The 23,751-nt window shown below is 42.3% G+C and overlaps 1 protein-coding gene across 4 annotated transcripts in view; it reads left to right on the top strand.

The window, feature by feature from the left end:
* Positions 1-211: 211 nt before the first annotated feature.
* SORCS1 (sortilin related VPS10 domain containing receptor 1) overlaps positions 212-23,751 on the top strand; it is a 576,537-nt gene continuing 552,997 nt past the window's right edge. For 2 of the 4 annotated variants that reach the window (XM_027528998.1, XM_027528999.1), the window contains exon 1: positions 212-1,157. In XM_027528998.1, coding sequence (XP_027384799.1) covers positions 600-1,157 — 558 coding nt within the window. In that variant the 5' untranslated portion in view covers positions 212-599. The remainder of the gene's footprint in view (positions 1,158-23,751) is intronic. The other 2 variants (XM_027529000.1, XM_027528997.1) reach the window with 1 other exon arrangement.

Genomic DNA, 23,751 nt, shown 5'->3' on the forward strand with positions numbered 1-23,751 from the left:
CAAACTGAAAATGACCAGAGGGGGGGATTTCAAAAAGAAAGAAACAGCCACAGAGACTGATAGAAACAATAAAACAGGAATAGGAAATCCCCAACACAGTGACCACTCCGCTGGCCACCCCCACGGGAGGGGCACTCTGGCTCAGCGCAGAGCTAGGCGGCTGCCGGCGCGCAGAGCGCGCGGAGGCGAGGAGCGGGCGGCGGCGGCGCGGGCGAGCCCAAGGGGAGGGTCGGTGGCTCATCCAGTCCCCGCAGCCACCCGCGCGCAGCGCAGCTCGGGAGCGGGACGCGGCGCTCAGAGCCCCGGCAGCGCCCACCCTTCCTCCCGCGTCGCGCGCCAGCGCCCGCTCCGCCCGCGACTTCAGTTCGGCTCCACCCCCGCGTGGCGGCGGCTCGCTCTGTCCGAACCCGTGCTCGGCACCAACCCAGCCCGGGCAAGCGGCCGCCACCTGCCTAGCGCCGCCACGGCCCGCCCCCACCGCGGCCCAACTTGGATGGAGTTGGGGTCCTGAGCGCCTGCCCCTCGCAGCCGGCCAGCTGAGAGCCCTGCACCGCCGCCTCTGGTCCGGGACCCCTTCTCCGCTCCTCTCCGCTCCCGCGATGGGAAAAGTTGGCGCCGGCGGCGTCTCCCCAGCCGGGCTGAGCGCGCTCCTCGCGGGCGCGGGGCTCTTGGTCCTCTGCGCTCCGGGCTCCTGCGGCGGCGGCTCCTGTTGTCCCCCGCGGCATCCCAGCGCGGCTCCACGCTGGGCTCCGACCCCAGGGGGGCTTCCTCACCAGGGACCGCGAGGCAGAGCTCCTGCTACGCCCCTGCCCCAACTCGGACGCCCCCTGTTCGCAGTGGCCCCCGGAGACCGAGCGCTGTCCCTGGAGCGGGCCCCGGGCACTGGGGCGTCGGTGGCGGTTGCTCCACGCTCTGGCCGGAAAAGACGGAGTGGAGAGGATCAAGAGAAGGCTGAGCGAGGAGAGGGGACTAGTAGAAGCCCTCGGGGAGTGCTAAGGGACAGAGGGCAGCTCGAGCCTGGGACTTTGGAGCGGGACCCGGACAAAGCCACTCGCTTCCGGCTGGAGGAGCTGAAACTGACCAGCACCACGTTCGCGCTGACGGGCGACTCAGCACACAACCAAGCCATGGTCCACTGGTCTGGCCACAACAGCAGCGTGAGTAAAATGGGACTGAGGGCGAAGGGGTGAAAGATGGAAAGGGTTAAAGTCAACTGTGTGATCAGATGGAAAATTTGGGGAAATGAGGTTTGGGGACTTGAAAGATGCTGCAAATTAGTCTTCCCTGCCCTTATCCCCAAGGAGTTAAATGCCACCGACTAGGTGATTACCCCCACCCCTTTCCCAGCAACACCGGAGCCCTCTCCAAACCTCTAACAAAGCTTCTTACAGGGCAGGCAGATCCCTGTTTCCTGCTTCTTTGGTCTCATTGGTGTAGGATGGAGCCAAGACCAGGCAAACAAGAGGGGCTTAAAGTATTCTGAATGCAGAAATGAAAGGGTTAAATTTCAGGAAGCCTCCTGTTCCCTCAAGTGACTTTCCTTTTACTTGATAGACTTAAGGTTGAGAGCAAGTAAGATTTTTTTTTTTAAGTCTTAATTTGTAGCCTTTTAATTTTATTTTTGTGTAGAGCTCCTAACCCCTTGTTGCTAGCACAGAGGAGAAATTCAGTGGATAATGAGCTGCCCTTAATGCATTCTGTTTCTGGGGACCAAGTGGATGCAAGTTTCAGGACGGGAACTCTCCAGCATCTTCTAACAGCATCAGCCAGTGTGTTTGGAGAGCTGGGGCTTTCCAGCCTGTGAATGAGTGGTTGTTCTCTGACTTGATCGGTCCCAGGAAGATCAGATATATCTCTGTGACAACAACTCCCTGTTCTCCTCCATTGCCTGACCTCCTGTAGTGAAGAGCTCGAATGAAGACTTCACTCTTGCTTTATTAAAGACGGAGAGGGATTGCTGGATTTCCAGGAGGCTGATACTTGGGAGGGGAGCATGGTTGCAAGTCCATGAGCTGCGGCCAAGTCTGGGAAGGTCTTAGATTTTTTGAAAAACCTGAATGTCTGGAATCTGAGGGAGCTATTCCAACTTAAACTGCACCTAGAAACTTCAAGGAGCTGAAATAGTTAAGAAAGAGCTTTGTGGGTAATAACTGTAGGTGATTTAAAAGTATGGAAACTTCTCCATGTTGCTGTTAAGCAGACAAGAACATAGAAACCAAGGACGGTAAAATGAAAAAGGAAAATCAAAGTCTCAGCTTCTATTGGATTACAGAGATTGTTGTATTTGTACTATGCACAAGCTGTGCACCCTGGTACATTTCAAAATGTTTTCAGTTGTGATGTAATTGCCAGAAACCTTCCCAGGGAAGTGCCACTTTAGTAAATTGTGTTCATTGTCAGCTTTTTTAATGAGAGTTGTGAACATTTTAAAATAAGAGCCTATCATTATGGATTCCTTGGGTACATAGACATAAACTGTATTAAACCAAATTGTGATAAATAATATTTTGTATCATATCTCTGAGAATATCAGCATGGCTTTCCCTACAGTTTAGCCTTTATGACCAAAGCTATGGTGCCCAGGACTGGTTTAATCAAATAATTGAAACTGAAATTCTTTTCATTCAAGTTCTGGAGACCCTTGCCCTCATTCCTTACCTTAACTGTCATATCTTTTATATCATAATCACTAAAATTAATCCCCCAATTTGAACTTGAATCTTCTTAAACTGATTAAATAACTTTTGCTCTGTTTTAAGTGATTAACTCAAAGCCCTCAGCTTTAAGACGAGATTTTAAACACATCAGACATATTAGATCTTGTATCAAGAAGTAAAGGACCTTGGACTCAAAATATTTCTGGCTTTTAATGTAATTCAAGCCGTAAAATATCACTCACTCATTAGACCTCTACTTTAGTTCACCTCTTGAAAGATCTTGGAAAGAGCAAGAAAAGGAGAGTACATCTTTGGCAAATTTTAGACTCCATTTAAGAAATGCTGCCAAGCCCTGCTGGCCCTTTTTAAATGGTTCTTATAAACCCAGCCAGGCTTATGGGTCAGGGCTTGGATGGGTGACATGTAAAGAAGTTGGAGATGATGTAGGAAATAATCAAAGTGCTAAAAGTTGGAGCATTGAAATCATGTACACTAATGAGATCTCTATCCTAAGTCTTCATTCTACAAGGTCACACCTTCCATCCCTGCCCACTTACATGCAAATTGTTGCAGTTTTTTTTTTCAGTGTATGCATATAGGTAGTAGAGGAAGAGAAACAGTGTTTGATCAGGATCTGCCACAAAGCCATCCCAGATTCCTAGGAGAGAGAAAGTTTAAAATATTTTTGAAAGTAAGGAAGGTGGAAAGAAACTTTTCTGGTCAACTTTGTGATGTGAAAAGCAGAGTGGAGACCCCAGTTCTAGTTCAACCTTTTTGTGGTTTGATCCTGACAAGCTGATTGCCTGAGCGTGGATTCACTCATGTCTAAAACAGGAGGGGAGGATACCTGTCAGATTCATTACTGAGAATTATGTGCCAGGATATACTTAAGAGGGCGTCGTGACTGTAGTGTATACATCTTTGTAATTCTCATCTCATGGCTCTGCACGTTCCCCCAGAGCAAGAAACCCACTAACCTAACTCTAAGGACAGCAGTGAGTGGGGGAGGGGGGCTCTCATTTTCTTCTCTTTTAACTGCCATCCCTTATAGATCCACCTGCAACCCATTCAGGGCCAGAGGCAATACACATCCTCTGAACCTGTCTCACCTTTAGCTAAAAGTCTTTGCTAAGTAGGGCTTCTGATGACAATAACACCTGCATTAAAGGTGTAAATGTATGGTAATTATAGGCTGCCTGTCAAACTTGTGAAGAATTCTGGATCCTTCTCGCAACTCTTTCCCTTCTCCTTCCTGCCCCCTCCTCTGTTGGACTTGTGCAGTTGGGTAAAGATATGACTGTTTTGCCTCGTCTGTGGGTGTGATGTGATTCCTCTGAGCTGCAGTCTAGCTTGATGAAAAGTGTTGATGAAGTTGGTAGAACACCTGGGGGGATCTTTTGGCATGAAAGGTGCTGGGTATGAATCATTTGTCATGAGCTTGGTGTCGTAAGCAAGAACATATTGTTCCTACCCTACTCATCCAAGGCATGCTGTGCCCTGATCTAAATTTACAGAGTAGTTCTTAGTTTGTTAAAATATATATTTATCTTTACATATGTATGGTGGGGATGTGTTTATTCTTTATATCCAAGGAATTTTAAAGTTCTATACTCATTAATCCTTACAATATCCCTGAAGCAGGTGTCAAGTGTTAATATCTCTTTTTCATATTTTTATGCTGGAGTCAATTTGAATATTTTAGTTCACTCTCTTGTCCCTTTCTCGCTAAAAATAGTGTTATAAGATTTGTTAATAGAGGCTTTTACTTGACATATTTTGCTATTATGATATTTTTAATACTGCATTTATCATAGTGAATGATGATCTGATTGGTTTTTATGTACTTTTTTTGCCTTTTGTTGTTCTGAGACTTGACATTTACTATCCATCCCTAGTGAATAAACTGAGTCCCAGCTTGAGTCAGGTTTTGGGGTAGATGCCTGACATTCATCATTTCATTTAATTTTCACAAGATTTTATGAGTAGGTGTTATTATCTCCATTGCATTAATGAGGAAACTGAGGCTTCAGAAAGTTAAATGATTTGCCAAGAAGATATAACAGTTCAGGGGCAAAACAGACACTGACCCCCAAGGTGATCTGACTTCAAAACCCCACAGAATGATTTGTCTTAGAGACGTTAAGGTGGGCTAAAAAAACCCAGACCCTTGGAGATCTGTATTTTAAATACTCCTGTCTGGGACAGATTTCATATGATGGTGGAGGAAAGCATAGTCTTAGCTGGAAACTCCATCTCTTTGTAGGAAAGCAGGAACTGTATAACATGTGCCTATCACATTGCATTCTTTACCTTAAAGTAGTGATTTGGCTGTTCTCTTATCCACCCACATCTTCATCTTTACTGAGACATGGGATCCGCACCTGGTGATTCACTGAGCACGAGGTAATGTGCCATCATTCAGCTTTCAGATCTGGTGTTCTTCAGGAATAGATTCCTTTTCTAAGTTAATTACAAATCTGATTTTATAGAGAGGTTGCCTATGAATACTTCATTTGACTATATACTCTGATGTAATTTTTTAAACTTTTTCTAGAGTGAAATGATAAAGGATTTTAGATTTCTCTAGCAAGCCACATAATACCTTCTTCTCTCATCAGTGCTTTATTCTGTTAATGGGTGTTAATGTAGTGTGACATGGAAGGCAATGGGTTTGGAAGCACAGTTGACTTTGAATGTTAGCTGTCCAGTTACCCAGCACACTGCTTTGAGCAAGACCCTTCAATTCTTTGAGCTTCTGTTTTCTCAACTATAATATGGGTAGGGCACATCTTTTTTTTTTTCCCTGAAGATTTGATATCACTTATACAAAGAGGTGGTACATAGCAAGTGCTCAATAAATGGTACTTCTTATTTTGTGTAGCAGAAATACATCTCTCCTGGTAATTAAGACCCCTGGGTTATAGTCTTGGCTATACACAAAAGTTAGATATGGTCCTGATAGTCTATCAAACTTTTGTAGCCTCAATTTTATCCTCTGCAAAATGACATGAATATACCATAACATCCCTTACAGACTGTAATCCAATTTAAAAAATTTGTCAACCTATAGGTATTTTGCACCTTCTACATCTAAATAAAGTGCACTGGGAGTATTCAAGATTCAGAAATGACTCACTGACCTATACTCTTGACCTATGAATGAGCAAGCCTTTCATTTCACAAGATTCTTCCTTTCTGTGGTTTATATGCATATCTTTAACAGGAAATAAAGGCATTTGAGACCCAAGCAGGCATTCATTTCAATGTAGATTTGCAGCAAAATATAGTTTATTCGGTTTGTTAAATCATGTCTTCAGGTTAAGACCCTTGGTGAAAGTAAAAGTGTTAGTCATGCAGCTGTGTCCGACTCTTTGCGATCCATGGACTGTAGCAAGCCAGGCTCCTCTGTCCATGGAATCCTCCAGGAAGAATACTGGGGTGGGTAGCCATTCCCTTCTCTTTCCAACCCAGGGATCAAATCTGGGTCTCCTGCACTGCAGGTGGATTCTTTACCATCTGAGCCACCAGTATCTTTGAACAAAAAAAATTGCAACCTATTGTGAAATTGGAAAGTAAAGATCCCTTAAGATGTTTTAATGGGATTTTTTTTAGAGTAAATGGACATCAGTGTTGACTTTGAAAATTATGTCCACATCCTTTTAAAGAAGGATCCCAGAAACTCATAAGCTAGGGCAGAGAAGTTGATGCAACTTTCTTATTTATTTCAGAGAATAGTAGTTGCTCATATTTAAGGTGGGCTTGTCATATGGCAGCATTAAGGTAAGAAGCTTACACAAATTATACAAAGTATCATATTTACTTTTAATTCTATGAATATGCATTGAATCCTAATATTTGTCAGGCACTGATAGTAGGAACATATGTGGATTGATGCATAAGGATGAGAAAAAATGATACCTGCCCTCAAAGAGCTTTCAGTCTACTACCCAAAGAATGCCCTGAAGAAGCAGCAGAAGGTAAGTGTCCTCTGGGGTATCAGATGCTGTAGGAGTTCATAGACAGGTTAGGCAGGCATCTTTTGTCTTGGGTGATCTCCAAACTTTATTGCAAAGTAGGTGCTTCAGCCGAATCTTAAAATGCAGAGAAATTTTTAATTAAAAGACGGATATTATTACAAGGATATTTTGAGCTGAACGGATGGCATGAGTACATTTGAGAGTGGAGATGTAAAAATTCCTATTTATATCAAGGAAATTAACCTATGTTAAATGTAAACTATGTTTACAATTTTAATCTTAGAAATAGTTTCAAAAATATGATTTAAGCATATACACACTCATCTCCTAGTGAGTTTGGCTGTATTCCAAGCCCAAATAGAAAATATTAATAAAAACCTGTATGGTCACTTGAGGGCATAACTGCCCTTATTTGCACATTAAATATCAGCTGGATTCATCATTGTTTCATTTTTACCCTGACATTTTTCACATGTAGTTTTCACCAACAGACTTTTGTTTGTTTCTTTTAAGTTCTTGATTAGAAATATCACTGGCTGGGCTGCCTGGAAGATAAATTAATTGGGCTTCCTGACAGCTTCTATTAACTAAATGTATGTAAAATATTTGTCCTGTCTTTGTGTATGTCTCAATTACTGTCGTATATCTCTGGCTGGAAAGGTTGGTGAATGCACCTGTGTGTCCTAGAGGGGAAACTAGCCAAACGGTATCCCTGGAGTGGCCAAAGGGATGGCAGAGAATAGGTGTGGTCAGTGTGAGATGGAACCAGGCTCCATGAAAGGGCAGTGGTTACTCCCGAGGAGGAGTGCGCAGTCCGCTCCTAGGGATGGATGCAACAGTCACATGGTTGGTGAGAAACAAAGCTGGACTCTTACTGTGCACGGTTTACAAGGAAAAAGAGAGCCTATTCTAAAATGTAGGTAGGGGGAAAAAAAGACGTCAATGCTCTGCAGGAACTCCTACGTGAAATTTTGCATGTGTATGAAAGATATTGTGCCTATTTCTATAGCACTCCTGAATGTTGTTATACCACTTTAGACTGGTGATAGCCCTTTTCCTTTGCAAAATGCCTCAGTTTTCAAAGATGGGAACATTACTTCAATGACTTCAGTTTTCATTCTTACAACAGTCCTAGGAGATAGAAAAGACAAATATCATCCTCATTTCTCAAAGAGGGAAAGTTGGTATTAAGCGGGTCTGTTAGTGGAAAAGGAGGGTCAAAAATGTTTTGTCACATAGCATGACTGATTCTCGGCTTGGAACGCCACTGGCTTTCCACAGCCAGAAGTTAGGACACAGCTGCATCCAAGCTTCCCAGCTTGCCTCAAGCCCACGCACCTGTGTCTGCAGTGGTTGCCATCCCGGGGTGAAATATGAATTGGCCATGGAGCTCCTGAGTTCTAGGCTCAGCTATTTGAGTTATTTGGCCTGAGCTTCAGAGCAAGTGGCCTGGTCAAAAGTCAGGCTCTTGGCATTGTTTAAATCTTTTAAAAGGGACCCTAGAGGAAGATGATGGGACTTTTCTGCAAGTAAGGTCTCCAGCAATAACCTTCAGCAATAATGGTCTACCATGCGTGTTCCAGTGCTAATGATGTTCAGAGATGAGATTACTTATTGCTGGGCTTATTGCAGCAGGCACTTGCAGAGAAAAGGGGGAGAGCCATCTCTTCCACCTCTTTAATTGCCTTATGCCTATGAAACTAGTTGAAAATAATACTAAGTATGGTCTCACTCAAAGGAATCTAGAGCTTCAACTTTGGGGAGCAGCGGTAGTCAAACTGAAGGGATGCCTTGTTGACTCCAATGGATTTTATTTGCTCAAGGATTATAATAGAGTTACCAGCTATTATTGCCTTTTCTACTTCTTCTAACTTTTGGGTGTGGGGATGAGGTTGAGGTGGGAGAAGGGAGCAGAGGAGAGTTTGCCACATACTAGGGAGATTGCTGGGAGAAATATCAATAACCTCAGATATGCAGATGACACCATCCTTATGGCAGAAACTGAAGAGGAACTAAAAAGCCTCTTGATGAAAGTGAAAGTGGAGAGTGAAAAAGTTGGCTTAAAGCTCAACATTCAGAAAATGAAGATCATGGCATCCTGTCCCATCACTTCATGGGAAATAGATGGGGAAACAGTGGAAACAGTGTCAGACTTTATTTTTCTGGGCTCCAAAATCACTGCAGATGGTGACTGCAGCCATGAAATTAAAAGATGCTTACTCCTTGGAAGCAAAGTTATGACCAACTTAGATAGCATATTCAAAAGCAGAGACATTACTTTGCCAACAAAGGTTCATCTAGTTAAGGCTATGGTTTTTCCTGTGGTCATGTATGGATGTGAGAGTTGGACTGTGAAGAAGGCTGAGCACCGAAGAATTGATGCCTTTGAACTGTAGTGTTGGAGAAGACTCTTGAGAGTCCCTAGGACTGCAAGGAGATCCAACCAGTCCATTCTGAAGGAGATCAGCCCTGGGATTTCTTTGGAAGGAATGATGCTAAAGCTGAAACTCCAGTACTTTGGCCACCTGATGTGAAGAGTTGACTCATTGGAAAAGACTCTGATGCTGGGAGGGATTGGGGGCAGGAGGAGAAGGGGACGACAGAGGATGAGATGGCTGGATGGCATCACTGACTCGATGACGTGAGTCTTGGTGAACTCTGGGAGTTGATGATGGACAGGGAGGCCTGGCGTGCTGCGATTCATGGGGTCGCAAACAGTCGGACACGAATGAGCGACTGATCTGATCTGAGGGAGACTCTCTGCAGCCAGATAAGCTGTATTGATTATAACAGAAATCGCTGTTAACAATAATAGCATAAATAACCACCAATTTAGTGACCAGATTCCCTGGAAGTACATTCTGGAGCATCGCCATGTTATTTCACTTCATCCTCACACCAGTCTTACACACTAGATATCATTATCCTTGTTCTAAAGCTGAGGAAGTCAAGGCTTAACGATTTGGCCCGAGTTCACCCAGCTCGAAGTTGGTGGCAGTGATAGAATTTGATTTTTGCCCTTTCTGGCTCCAGAACCTTTTCTGTTTGATCATGCTGTCTCTTCATCAGGGTTTACCTCTGAGTTTCTTTTAGAGATAATTCCATAAGTCAGTGCGGAGAACTGTGGGTGAACTCTTGGCAAGAGTGCCCCACTTTGGGGTGCTTCCTTTCATGTCACCCCGATCTGAGGTCTGTGACCTGATATACTTTACTTGGAAATAACCTGCTCCATGATGGAGCTTGATCAAAGCCCTCCTCTCCACTTATTCTGTCCCCAGGAGTGGCTTGTCTGGGGTTATTAATATGTGTTACCTTGTTATCTGGGAGGATGTGTGGATGTGCTGATTGGTTTCTCCCTGCTGGCTGATGACCCATGAGTGACAGTGTGGACAACGTGAACAGTCTTTAAGGGAGGTGCTAATAAGAATCAGGTTTTCAGACAACCAACTAATCATGTTGTGCCCTGAAGCCAGTGAATTGATGCCTGCAGTGGTCTTCCCCTAATCAGACTTGCAGAGGCTATTGAGGCACAAAACTGTGGGCCGTGGATCCTGCTCCAGAGCCTGTAGGGGGAGGTGAAAAGCAAAAGGTCTTTCCCTATCTCTGCCCATTCCAAAACACACTCTTGATTAAAATCATTAAAGGGGAGAAAAAGCTATTTTAGGCACGGTTATCACTTTGCTTAGAAACCTATCTGCAGCCCTGTTTACACTGCCATGCATTTTGCTGAATTGACAGAGGATTTCTTAACTGAGTGGCCATGGGCTCCCTCCTTTGGCACCTAGGGCAGCGTTTTTCAATTCATCTTTTTGGGACCTGCTTTTAAATCTGCTGATGGGGGCTGGGAATCTATGTTTTTCAACACAGATTTTTCAACACCCTTAGGAACACTGAAGTTTGAAAATAATTTTCCTAAAATTTGTGTGTGAGTTTTGGGGTCTATGAACCCCTTCCGTTGTCTGCACAATCTTAGGTCAGTACGCTTTCCTTTTCTGCAAGGAGAGCTGAAGCCCAACACTTTAATCACCTGCTCAATGAAAATTATGTCCCCAGTGGTGAGAGCCTGGTGGAAGGCTCTGTAAGAGAAAGAGAGAGAGAAAATGGCACAGCACAGGTGCCCCAGGCAGAGAAAGATGGTGCCTTTATGCAGATGGTGATGTTTCTGTCACTGAGTCTATCCTATGCAGTTATCTTTCCTGGATGTCCATATGTCCTTGGGCAAAACAAGTGGCTAAAAGAGTATATTGTAAATATGACATAAGATTTAATGATTGGTTTGAGCTCCTGTTCCTAGATACCTGAACTCTGGTGGTTAGCTTTGTAACTTTGTGTCTTAGCTGCCTCATGTGTTTAATGGGAGTAATAGTGTGTCCTTTCTCTATGGTATTCTGATGGGTAAAAGAGACAACAGATAGAAAAATGCTGAAAATGGCATCTGCCATATAGCAAGAAATCAATAAAGGTTACCTATTATTATTGTTGTTATCATCATTATTTTGTTAGTATTACTGTTACTAACAATGCTTGAGTATGACTTACTAAGAGATGTTTGTAATATGTTGCTCATTGCTTCTGTTTCTCCGTTCATGTTTTTGTTTTGTTTTGTTTTGTTTAATTCCGGGTTCCATTTTCTTATGATGATGCCAGGACTCTCGTCTATTTGTCATGCCTTTCATCATCTCTAACTATTTGCACATGCTAGTCATTGTAGGGTTCCAGACCAAGTTTCCAGTGTGTGAGTGGGAGGTTGGTAGTTTATACACCAATAAGCGTTTCTCTGACACCAGTTGCATGTCCAATGCTTTAATACTGACACTGTCTACCCAGAGGTCACATCAGAGTTCACAGGTTAAGGACTCAGTCCCACAAGACCATGCCCCACACTTCCCACTTCCAAGGTCAGCCCCAATCCAGGTGACCACCTGCACTTCGGGCTGACAGGTTATAGATGGGAGGCTTCAACAACTTCCTCTTCGTGTTTGTTTAATTTGTTAGAGTTGCTCCCAGAACTCAGAGACGCTTTTTACTTACTAGATCACCAGTTTATCATAAATGAATATAACTCAGGGACAGTAGATGGAAGAGATGCCCAGGACAAGGCATGGGGGAAGGGTGTGGGGCCTTCCTGTGCTAAGTGCACCACCCTCCTTGATCTCCAACTATTCACCAACCCAGAAGCTCTTGGAACCCTGTCTTGAGTTTTTATGGAGGTTTCATTACACAGGAGCAATTAAATCATTGGCCACTGGGCATTGATTCAAACTTCTGCCCTCCTCCCCTCCCCAGAGGTCATGGGGGTTGGACTGAAAGTCTCAACCCTCTAATCACATGGTTAGTATTTTGGCAATCAGCCTGTACCCTTTGTTGTGGTCCAGAGTCACCTCATTGACATCTCGTCACAGGCAAATCCAGGAGTTGTAGAAGTTCTGTGTCAGAAATGGGGACTGAGGCAAAGTAATATAGTTTTATTATGAATCACGACATCACGACTAGCTTACTAAATATTTACTGTTTTGTTTGATATTTCCATGGGAAAACTGGCTTTCACCTAGAAGAGACAACTCATGACCTTCCATATGAGTGTTTTAGAATATTCAGCCATTAAAAGATTGCTTATGTGTCTCATATATATATATATATATGAACCTTCCACAAAATATATATATGTAAATATATATATATATATATATATATATATATATATATATATATATAAACCTTCCACAAAATATAAGAAAGGGGAAATAAACAAATATGTAAAAATAAAATTTAAAAAATAGTACAAATGTAAGTGCGTCCCAGGTGACTCAGTGGTAAAGCATCCTCCTGCCATTGCAGGAAATGCAGGTTCAATCCTTGGGTCGGGAAGATCCCCTGGAGGAGGAAATGGCAACTCACTCCAGTATTCTTGCCTGAGAAATCCCATGGGCAGAGGAGACTGGTGGGCTACAGTCTATGGGGTTGCAAAAGAGTCGGACACAACTTAGTGACTAAACAACAACAACAGATGCAGGCCCCACAAAGTGTTTCTTCTTTTTTTTAATGACTGTGTTGTTCCCTTATATATCCCAAGACCCTAGAAATGTACTTAGAAGTGGCTCAATACTTTACAAAATATTATATAAAATTTCACTTGTGTATAGAAATAGAAGGAAGGTATGGTTCAAAATGCGTGCCTACGATTATGAATGCTAGAATTGAAGCTGATTTTGTTTGCCCATAGTTTTGGTTTTATTGTTTTCCCATAAATGTGCATCGCTTGGTTATTTCTAAAGGTTATTTGAGAAATGAAAAAAAGAAAAAGAAACAAAACAGGAGAGAACAAGCAAGTTTGTGAACTTGGCCTCATCAGAATTGCATTCCAGGCAAACTGAACTAGACAAAGAGGCCACGTTCAAGTTGCCTGATTTGCTGCCAGTCACTGTTGTTGGAAAGGAGCTGGTGCCCGGGGTTTTGTTTTCGTTTTGTTTTGTTCGAAGCTGCAGGATCACTCACACCTCTCTTCTAGTTGTGCAGCAGCAGGGGCTTCAGGACCATTTGCATATCGTCCTCTTTGTAGATTCCAGACAAAGAGATCTGGATAATTTCACCTACCTGACTATACTCTGGGAAATTCGAGTAGCTTCTTCTCTCCAATAAAGAAGCATGCCTTTTATTTGCATGTCAGTCTCTTTCTTGATCTTGGGCTCCATCTCTCTATCATATATGTTTATATTAGTGCATGCATCAGAGTTGGGGGCATCTCTGTGTGTTCACAGCACTGGTGTCTTTACGTTTCCTCTCTTAAAAGTGAACTACTAGACGCTGCTGTATGGCCACAGAGAGGATGTTCGCTGATTGTGAGAGATGAATGGACAGGGATCTCCAGAATGAGGAAAGAGAACAAAGAAACCAAGAAGAAGAGATTGAGAGACAATGGAAACAGTGAGATGGAAAAAGAGAAGGAATAAGGGAGAGGACGAGAGAGCACGAGACTATGATAGAGGCAGAGAGAGACAGAGAGCAAGATGTAGACAGGAAAAGTGGACTAAGAAAGAGGATTATAAAGAGAAGATGAGGTGTGATGAGCCAGTGGCACTGTGGATTGAGAAAGGAAAACAGAGGGACAAAGATGGGCTTGTAACCAAGGCGTAGAGACAGAGTAAATCAGAGAGTTAGAGATCAAAACAAGAGAGGAAAATGTCAGTGAGTGGAGAGAGAAGTAGTGAAACTGAAAGTTTCTCAGCAGCATCCGACTCTTTATGACGCCATGGATGGTAGCCCATCAGGCTCCTCTGTTCACGGAATTCTCCAGGCAAGAATACTGGAGTAGGTGGCCATGCCCTTCTTCAGGGGATCTTCTTGACCCAGGGATCAAATCTGGGTCTCCTGCATTGCAGGCAGTTTCTTTACCATCTGAGCCACCAGGGAAGCCCTGAGTAGAGAGAACTTGTTATCAATTCATAATGTAGAACTAATTTCTACCTAGTCTGGCTGTATATTTCCCACTATAGTAACAGCACACCTCTGGCCTTTGCTCTGGAGGTTTTCACACCCAGCCGGGTCGTGTTGCTAGCAGCGGCCCGTCTTGCGTGCTGGATAGCTTTTAGAGCCAAATACGCTGGTGAGTGGAGTGTGCAGTGGAAGAGGTGCATGTAGTGTTTATGTATTTTGAAAAACCTCTTAGATCCCATTGGGGAATAGGACTGATGGTCTGGATGATAGGCAGCTTCTAACCTTTTCTTCTATACTAGTCCATGCTATTTTGAATTTTTAACATGGGCATGCATTTCTTTAATAATAAAAATCCTAAAACATGTTTTAAGTGGTTGACGTGTCAGCACACTACTGAGTGCTGGGAATACAAGATAAATAAGACCTGATCTTTACCCTTGAGGGTGCATATTCTTGTGGAAATAGACAGACACATAAACAGATAAATAGCAATTTAGTGTGGTAAGTGCATAATAGCTATAGTAGAATTCAGTGCAAAGTGCTATGGGAGCGAAGATGAGTTGGGGACAATTAATGTTTTTCTGGGAGTGGAGGCAAGGCTTGAGGAAATGGCATTTAAGCCAGGTCGTTATGCAAGGTTAAGAGTTTGCAGACAGAATAGGGCTGGGCAGGAGGTAAGGCCACTCCTACCCATTTTAAACTCTCCAGATCTTGAATCAACAAGCTGTGGTTAGAATGGTACTTTCCTTCATCATCTCAGTTCCCAAGATGTTTGGAATCAAAACTCACAGTGTATTTTGGTATCAGGTTAGACACCCCAGTTTGAAATGTCCTCTTAAGTACTTGGTCTCAAACTGGCCAAAGGAATCTGATTTTTCCAAAGGGTGAAGTTATTCACCTGAATCCTTTCACAGCCGTGAGTGCCTGCCTATGCACACACGCAGACGCACAATTTAAAATGATTTCTGTCTTTTCTAGTCACAATAGAATTTGACTAAATAAACACTTGAGGGATTTTTCCTTGGTCATTCTGTATGTTTTAGTGTTCAAAGTGAGTGTTTATGTCATTTTCTTGATCTCGCTTCCCTAGGCAATATGTGGAACTCATTCAGAATGAGTTGGATGGTCACCACTTAGGATTGCAGTGTGATTATTCAAGGCAGTAGGGGAAAAGAGTAGACTATTCCATGTCAGGGTCATCCGGACTTAAGTGGTTATGCCTTGCAAAGAGGACATAAAGTATACATAAAGTAAATACATAGAACATTTCCAAAGAATAGATTTGGCTTTTCACTGATTGTTCCCTTTACCTCCTTCTTGTCCACAAAGAAGAAATAAGATTAAAAAAAGAACATAAGACGGTAGCTGGTGAGGAAAGGCATGGCTAGAGTTGAGGGAGCATGTGTCCTTAGAACCAGAGCACCACTTCATAAGTGCTGGAAAGACACTTCCCTGGACTTTGAGTTCTGCCCTTTCCACGGATATAACTTTCAAACAGACTATGGCTTGAGATGATGTTACAATATCCAGATCTGCCTCTGAGGTATCATGATTTAGGAATTTTTTACTAACATTTTGTGCTACTGTAGTAGATTAAATGACTCAGGAATTTTATCATTTTGACAGAGAAGTGACTTGGGAATGATTTTTTCAGCTGATAGCAAATATGTCCTTAGATATATAAATGGCTATCCCTAAGAGTAGGATAAAATCTGCTATGATCTGAATGTTTGTATGTTGAAACCTAACTCCACATTGATGGTGTTAGGAGACAAGCTTTTCAGGAGGTAATTATATTATGAAGATGGAGCCCTTATGAATGACATTCAGTATATGTAAATGTACTTAATTTCTCAGTCATGTCCGAATCTTTGCAACCACATGGACTGTAGCCCTCCAGATTCCTCTGTCCATGGGGATTCTCCAGGCAAGAATACTGGAGTGGGTTGCTATGTCCTCCTCCAGGGGATCTTCCCAATCCAGGGATCAAACCCAGGTCTCCCACATTGCAGATGGATTCTTTACCATCTGAGCCACCAGAGAAGCCATTAGCACCCTTATAAAAGTGACTTATGATGCTCCCTTGTCCTCTCTGTCACATGAGGACACAGCAAGAAGGCACCAGTCTATGAATTAGGAAGGGGGCCCTTACCAGATACTGGATCTTATGACATTTTGATCTTAGGCTTCCTAGACTACAGAGCCACAGAAAGAAATGTCTGTTGTTTATAAATCACTTAATCTATGGTATTTTCTCACAGGTCTGAACAGAATAAGACAGGCTCTCTTCCAGTCACCTGTTTGTTTAATTTTATGTATGAGACTCTCCTTGATATTCATTTAACTTAAAGCCTAGGGAAAAAGAAGGAAACATTATATTTGCCTTAAAAGCTCACCACCTTTAGAAAGTACCTGAGTACCTCATATTCAGCCTAAATGTTGGTCTTGAAAATATCTGTAAAGAAGCAACAATGATTTCCCATTTGAAAATTAATATATCTTTCCTTTGTAGGTGAGGTTTGCAGTAGTTTATTTAAGGCAAGGGTTGACAAACTACACCCCATGGGCCTAAAATGTCCTAGTACTGAGTATGATTTTTTTTTGTAGTTTTAAATGACTAAGAAAAATAAAAGAGTGATATATTGTGACACTTTAAATTTTTTGATACAAAGTTTTATTGGAACCTGATAATTTATTGTCTACAACTACTTTCACTCAAAACTGATAAAGTTGAGTAGTTGTGACAGAGACTGTACAGCTCATTAAGTCTCAAAACTTTGTCCTCTGGTCCTTACAGGAAGAGTTTGCTGATCCTGATTTGGGAAATTGGAGGTAATTAAGCCGTGAGGCACAATAAGATACTGCAGATGCCATTGTTTCATAGGCATAATACTCTTAGCCACTGGAATTCCCAGGCCCAACACGGACCTTTCGTTCTCACGTCTTGTCCCTTTGCTCATACTGCTTCGTGCCCAGTTAAATCTGTTTCATGTGTTAAGTCCTTCCTTGGATATTGCCTCCTGAGAATTTATCCATTACTTCCAAGGAGAAGCGATACCTGATTCTTATGAAAAGAGATCTTATGCCCTGTTCAATCACTAAACATCATCTGGTTTGTATTCCAGTTAATGGTGAACTCCTTGAGGGAAAGACTGCATTTCATTCATTTTTACATACCAATATCTGGCACATAGGAGATGCTTGATAAATGTACTTTAAAATATCAAAACACTAAAGCAGTATGCTGCTGCTGCTAAGTTGCTTCAATCGTGTCCGACTCTGTGCGACCCCACAGACGGAAGCCCACCAGGCTCCCCCATCCCTGGGATTCTCCAGGCAAGAACACTGGAGTGGGTTTCCATTTCCTTCTCCAATGCATGAAAGTGAAACGTGAAGGTGAAGTCACTCAGTCGTGTCTGACTCTTAGCGACCCCATGGACTGCAGCCCACCAGGCTCCTCCGTCCATGGGATTTGCCAGGCAAGAGTACTGGAGTGGGGTGCCATTGCCTTCTCCAAAAGCAGTATAGTATTGTTTTATTGACACTTTTTACAGTCGGGAAGATAAATGGTCAGTATTAAGACAGCAGGATGATGGGCTTTCTGGCTATTTTTCACTGTCTCAATTCCTAAAGTATAAACTATGCAGATTACCTCATCCAAATAATTCTAGTATGACCCCAGTGTAGAGAGATTGAGATAGAGATTGAGAGTGAGAGGGAGAGACATGCAGAGTCACAGCTTTCTCATAGCAGGAAGGGTAGGAATGCCTCTTAAAGAGTTCTGATGAGCCAGCTACCAGGATGCTCTGATGGCTGATGGACAGTTGCACTGTCTCAGGCCTGAAGGGGAAAATGCCTTCATGCTCTTCATTTAAGTAGCTGGACTGAGAACCAGTCCCCATCATACAGAAGTCTCAGAAGAGCCAGAACATTTGAGAAAAAGATGAGCAGTTATTGCATTGTGAAAGATAAAATTGTGTTGTGGTAATGTACTGAAATAAGAGCACCATGACAATGAGAAAAGAATTATGGGTTAAAAAACTGCGTGGTCCTTCAGGCACATTTACCTGAGAGGGTAACTTGAGCCTTGCTGGCTTTTCCAAGTGAGTTTAGACATAATAAGATTTCAATTAAAGGTGGGTGAGGACTGCTATTTATCTAGGGCTCAGGCCTAATATGATTTTAACCAATACGTGTTGGGTGTTTGCAGTGTGCCAGGCACTATTCCTGGTAATACACATATTAGTAACAATAGGGAGTAAATACTGTCATTATCCCCATTTTAGGAATAAAGTAACTGAAAGATGGGAAGTTCAGTAACTCACCCAACATCACAGGGATAGCAGAATATAGAATTGAAATTTAAATCCAGATAGTTGTGATCTAAAAATTCTCAGCTCTTGGACATTATATTCTACTGCATTTAGGACAGTATGGTGTTCTATCTTCAAGTAGCTTCACATTTTTCATGTATTCAGCCATTCATTACTGAGTGCTGAATACATGGCAAGCATATGCCAGACACTGGGAATTTATTCGTGATCAAACCCAGTGATAGTCCTTTGACTGAGAGCTTAGTGGTCCACCTGCTAACTCTACACGGTCTGAGAGGTTACGATCCAGGAGTATTTTTGAAAAGTAAACTTTTCAGAATTCTCAAAACTTCCTCATTGCTTAGGGGTTAATTGAAAAAGTATAAAGGAAAAAAACTTTTTTTTTAATTAGATAAGTATTATTGAGCAACAGGTAGCATGTTGGTTGGCATGGTTAAGATAATGCAAAAAAATGTATTCATAGAAATCTGTATCTAAATAAATAGAAACATTTACAGTTCTCTTTATCATGGACATTGAGAAATTAGTATTTGTGTGTATGTGAAAGACAGTTATATATCCACACATATTTGCTTCTGCCTCTATATCTATATCACCAGGCATACTTATACCTATAGCTAGATAATCTCTTTCAGTGCCTTTGCATTATTTTCACATTTGAGTCAAATTCTGTTCTTTAAGGATATAATAAAACTATGGGATATATTTTCTATGAAAACCAAAATGCTTACCTCAGTTGTATGATGAAGCAAACATTTTATGTGTAGATTAAAAAAATGATAAAACTATTTCAAACCTAGTAGTAGCTATAAGCACTGAATTAAAAATAGAGTTCAAATGAAGTTATCTAGCAAAGAATTTGGGATCTTTGCTTTTTGCTATAGTTCCTTCTCTCACTTGGAAAATACCCACTTTCTATTTAAGACTGAGAAAGAAGTTTTTTCTCCAGATCAAGGATTGTTTAAGCTGTATTGTGATGTGTACAACCTGCTGCATTTCAACCTAACAGCTAAGTTGTCTTAATTCATTCAGAACAAATTTGAATGGTCTGACCTTGATTTATTATTAAAACTAACTTATAGCCAAGTTGTTTGTGTTTTTAATAGACTTTCTTATTTTTAGGACTGCTAGCATTTTCTTTATGCCAAACTGCTTGCAAAAGCATGGGCTTCTAATTAAGACCTATCATCTTTTTTTGTTAAAACATTTGGTGCATGCTGGTTCATTTTCCTGCACAGTAATCTCATACTGGACAGAGTTTCTTAAAATGCAGTATCTGTACTGTGATAGAGACAGAAAACCAGAATAGTAAATGGGCTTTGCATCCTTTTGACAAGACCATTTCTGCAACCTGGGGTGACTGACAAAATATTTCCTTCCCAGAAGTTCTTGGTCTCTGGCCTTCCTCCAGTCTCCTCATTTTCTTCTTTAGGTGATTCAATTCAGCCACATACACTTCACTATTTCTGGTAATTCAAATAACTTGTACCATTAGGGAATGCCTAGTGTGTTTGCCCAGGATTTTCCTACCAAACAATCTGCTTTATTCATTGCTTGCCCATGTTTTAACACCACCTACCACCCACATCAGTATTTATCACATTATTTGCTGGTGGATATGAGCAGAGAATTTGGAATGCTTTTCACACCTCCCGCTTCATCCACAGAAAGACAGAGATTATCACCACTTTGCAGAAGAGGGAGGTAGATTAAATAGCACCAGGTACCCTGATGGCTTAATTCTTAAAAAAAAAAAAAAAAAAGGCAATGCGGAAAGGCTTGGCATACTGACATAGCTGCTCCTTTCTTTTCGAGAGGTGATGTGGATATTTGTCACACTGTGTTCTTATTGTCCCATAAAAAATGCAGGCGAGGAAACAAATGCAAAATTCCTCTGTGTCTCTTCTGTGATACTATTGTTTCTCAAAAATCCTGGCCACTCCTACACAGAAGAAAACTGATTAAGGGGGAGAGGAATGTGCAGGAGTTCAGCAGGTGGAGCTGTTCTCTATGAGATGGCGCTGAACCTGGCTTCTGCCTTGGGCTGCAGCCACCCACTGCTGAGTGCAGCCTAAGCCAAGGCCACAGGCTCTTATTTGTTTGGCAGAGACAAACTAGCTGCAGGATCTTGTTCTGTCTTTAAATTCAGGTCGTGTTCCACAAGGGCTTCCCAGGTGGCTCAAGGGTAAAGAACCCATCTGCCAGTGCAGGAGACACAGGTTTGATCCCTGGGTCGGGAAGATTCCCTGGAGAAGGAATTGGCAACCCACTCCAGTATTCTTGCCTGAAGAATCCCATGGACAATGGAGCCTGGCAGGCTACAATCCATAGTGTCACAAAGAGTGGTACTCAACTGCGTGATGTTCCACAAGTGTATGTCCTTGTATACAATAAGATGGGGACAGGGTTTGTGTGACTTACTCTGTGGCTGACCATTCCGGTACTCATCATCTACAGTCAGTAAAGTCTTAATTAAGAGGAAGTAGAGGGTAGTAATTAAAAATATAGGCTGTGGTGCCCTGTACTTGTTTTCCGTTTACTGACACTGTGCTTTTTGTTGTCGCATGTAAATCGTACCATGCACTTAACTGTCTGGTGGAGCTGAGAATATAGAACTAGTCCTCCTCTCAAATGGCTTACAGTTTAAGGGGGAATAAATAGTTAAAATACAACTCGTTAAGTGCAATACATACAGAGGAGAGGAATTAGCCAGTTGATAGTGGGGCGAGGTAATGATATTAGCAAGGACTTCCAAGAAGAGGTAGCATATTATGTCCTTAGTAAACAAAAAGGGATAGATAAGAGTTTTCAGGTGAAAAAAAAAAAGTAGAAAATGTGCTATGTAGACATGTAGAAATCCCTATGTAAGGATTGACACATGTGGCAGCTTACAGGCATGAGAAGGAATAGCCCATCAAAGATATGGAATGGAAGTCAGGGGAGGGAGATGAGGCCAGATACTAAGCTGGCATCCTATCACGGAGGGCCTTGCAAACCAAACTGAAGGGACCAGGGAGAGGCCTGATGAGCATTTCAGTTTGAAAGAATTGGATAGATTGGATGGGTGCAATATTGGAGAAAGAGAGACTGGGTGGACAACTCCTTGGAGAACCCATTCCTCCACTGCTTCCATTTGAGAGGTACTGAGTGGGCAGCTGGTGCCTGACCGTGGATGCTGGTGGTGCTTGGTGACTGTCACACATACTTTTCCAAGGTAACACTACAGAGGGCAGGACCAACACCCACAGTCTGTCAATCACAAGATGTGCATCATCAGTTGTGAGATATCTTGTCTGGTATACACTTTGCAAGGCCAGAAGCTAACTAGAGGGAAGCCTGTGCTGGGAGTCAGGGTGCCTGGGTGTGGGCGCCTGTGCTATCACATGTGCCCTGTGTGCCCAACGAGAGTCATTTTAGTTCTCTGGGGCTGTGTCCTCCGTTTTAGAATGAAAATGTCAGACTGCACAATAGCAAAGATCTCACCCATTTTATAGACTTATAAACATGACCCTACTTATGATCTAGTGATGAGAAGGACTTGAGCTGGTATTTAAGAAGAACTTGAAGAAGAGCCCCAGGGGAAACTGGAATTTAGACAGAAGTACTAACGACTGAGGAGACTTTGTAGGGATAAAGTATGAATTTGAATCATGCAAAAATATTTTCCTATGGGTCACTACACACTTGAGTTCAGTACAGTTCAGTCACTCAGTCGTGTCTGACTCTTTGCAACCCCATGAACTGAAGCACGCCAGGCCACCCTGTCCATCACCAACTCCTGGAGCTTACTCAAACTCATGTCCATTGAGTCGCTGATGCCGTCCAACCATCTCATCCTCTGTCATCCACTTCTCCTCCTGTCTTCCATCTTTCCCAGCATCAGGGTCTTTTCAAATGAGTCAGTTCTTCATATCAGGTGGACAAAGTATTAGAGTTTCAGCTTCAACATCAGGCCTTCCAATGAATATTCAGGACTGGTTTCCTTTAGGATGGGCTGGTTGGATCTCTTTGTAGTCCAAGGGACTCTAAAGAGTCTTCTCCAACACCACAGTTCAAAAGCATCAATTCTACACTCAGCTTTCTTTATAGTTCAACTTTCACATCCATACATGACTACTGGAAAAACAATAGCCTTGACTAGACCGACCTTTGTTGGCAAAGTAATGTCTCTGTTTTTTAATATGCTGTCTAGATTAGTCTTAACTCTTCTTCCAAGGAGTAAGCATCTTTTAATGTCATAGCTGCAGTCACCATCTGCAGTGATTTTGGAGCCCAAAAAAATAAAGTCTCTAACTGTTTCCCCATCTTTTTGCCATGAAGTGATGGGACCAGATGCCATGATCTTAGTTTTCTGAATGTTGAACTTTAATCCAACTTTTTCACTCTCCTCTTTCATTTTCATTAAGAGGCTCTTTAGTTCTTCTTCACCTTCTGCCATAAGGATGGTGTCATCTGCATATGTGAGATTATTGATATTTCTCCTGGCAATCTTGATTCCAGCTTGTGCTTCATCCAGCCCAGAATTTCTCATGATGTACTATGTGTATAAGTTAAATAAACAGGGTGACAATATACAGCCTTAATGTACTCCTTTCTCTATTTGGAACCAGTCTGTTGCTCCATGTACCATTTTAACTGTTGCTTCCTGAACTGCATACAGATTTCTCAAGAGGCAGGTCAGGTGGTCTGGTATGCCCATCTCTTTAAGAACTTTCCACAGTTTGTGATCATCCACACAGTCAAAGGCTTTGGCATAGTCAATAAAGCAGTAGTAGATATTTTTCTGGAACTCTTGCTTTTTCAATGATCCAGCGGATGTTGGCAATTTGACCTCTGGTTCCTCTGCCTTTTCTAAAACCAGCTTGAACATCTGGAAGTTCACAGTTCACATACTGTTGAAACCTGGCTTGGAGAATTTTGAACATTACTTTACTAGCATGTGAGTTGAGTGCAATTGTGTGGTAGTTTGAGCATTCTTTGGCATTGCCTTTCTTTGGGATTGCAATAAAAACTGACCTTTTACAGTCCTGTGACCACTGCTGAGTTTCCATATTTGCTGGCATATTGAGTGTAGCACTTTCACAGCATCATCTTTTAGGATTTGAAATAGCTGAACTGGAATTCCATTCCCTCTACTAGCTTTGTTCGTAGTGATGCTTCCTAAGGCCCACTTGACTTCACATTCCAGGATGTCTGGTTCTAGGTGAGTGATCACACCATTATGGTTATCTGGATAATGAAGATCTTTTTTTGTAAAGTTCTTCTGTGTGTTCTTGCCACCTCTTCTTAATATCTTCTGCTTCTGTTAGGTCCATGCCATTTCTGTCCTTTACTGAGCCCCTTTTTGCA

The sequence above is a fragment of the Bos indicus x Bos taurus genome, chromosome 26, assembly GCF_003369695.1.
Source record: "Bos indicus x Bos taurus breed Angus x Brahman F1 hybrid chromosome 26, Bos_hybrid_MaternalHap_v2.0, whole genome shotgun sequence".
Lineage (NCBI taxonomy): Eukaryota > Metazoa > Chordata > Mammalia > Artiodactyla > Bovidae > Bos > Bos indicus x Bos taurus.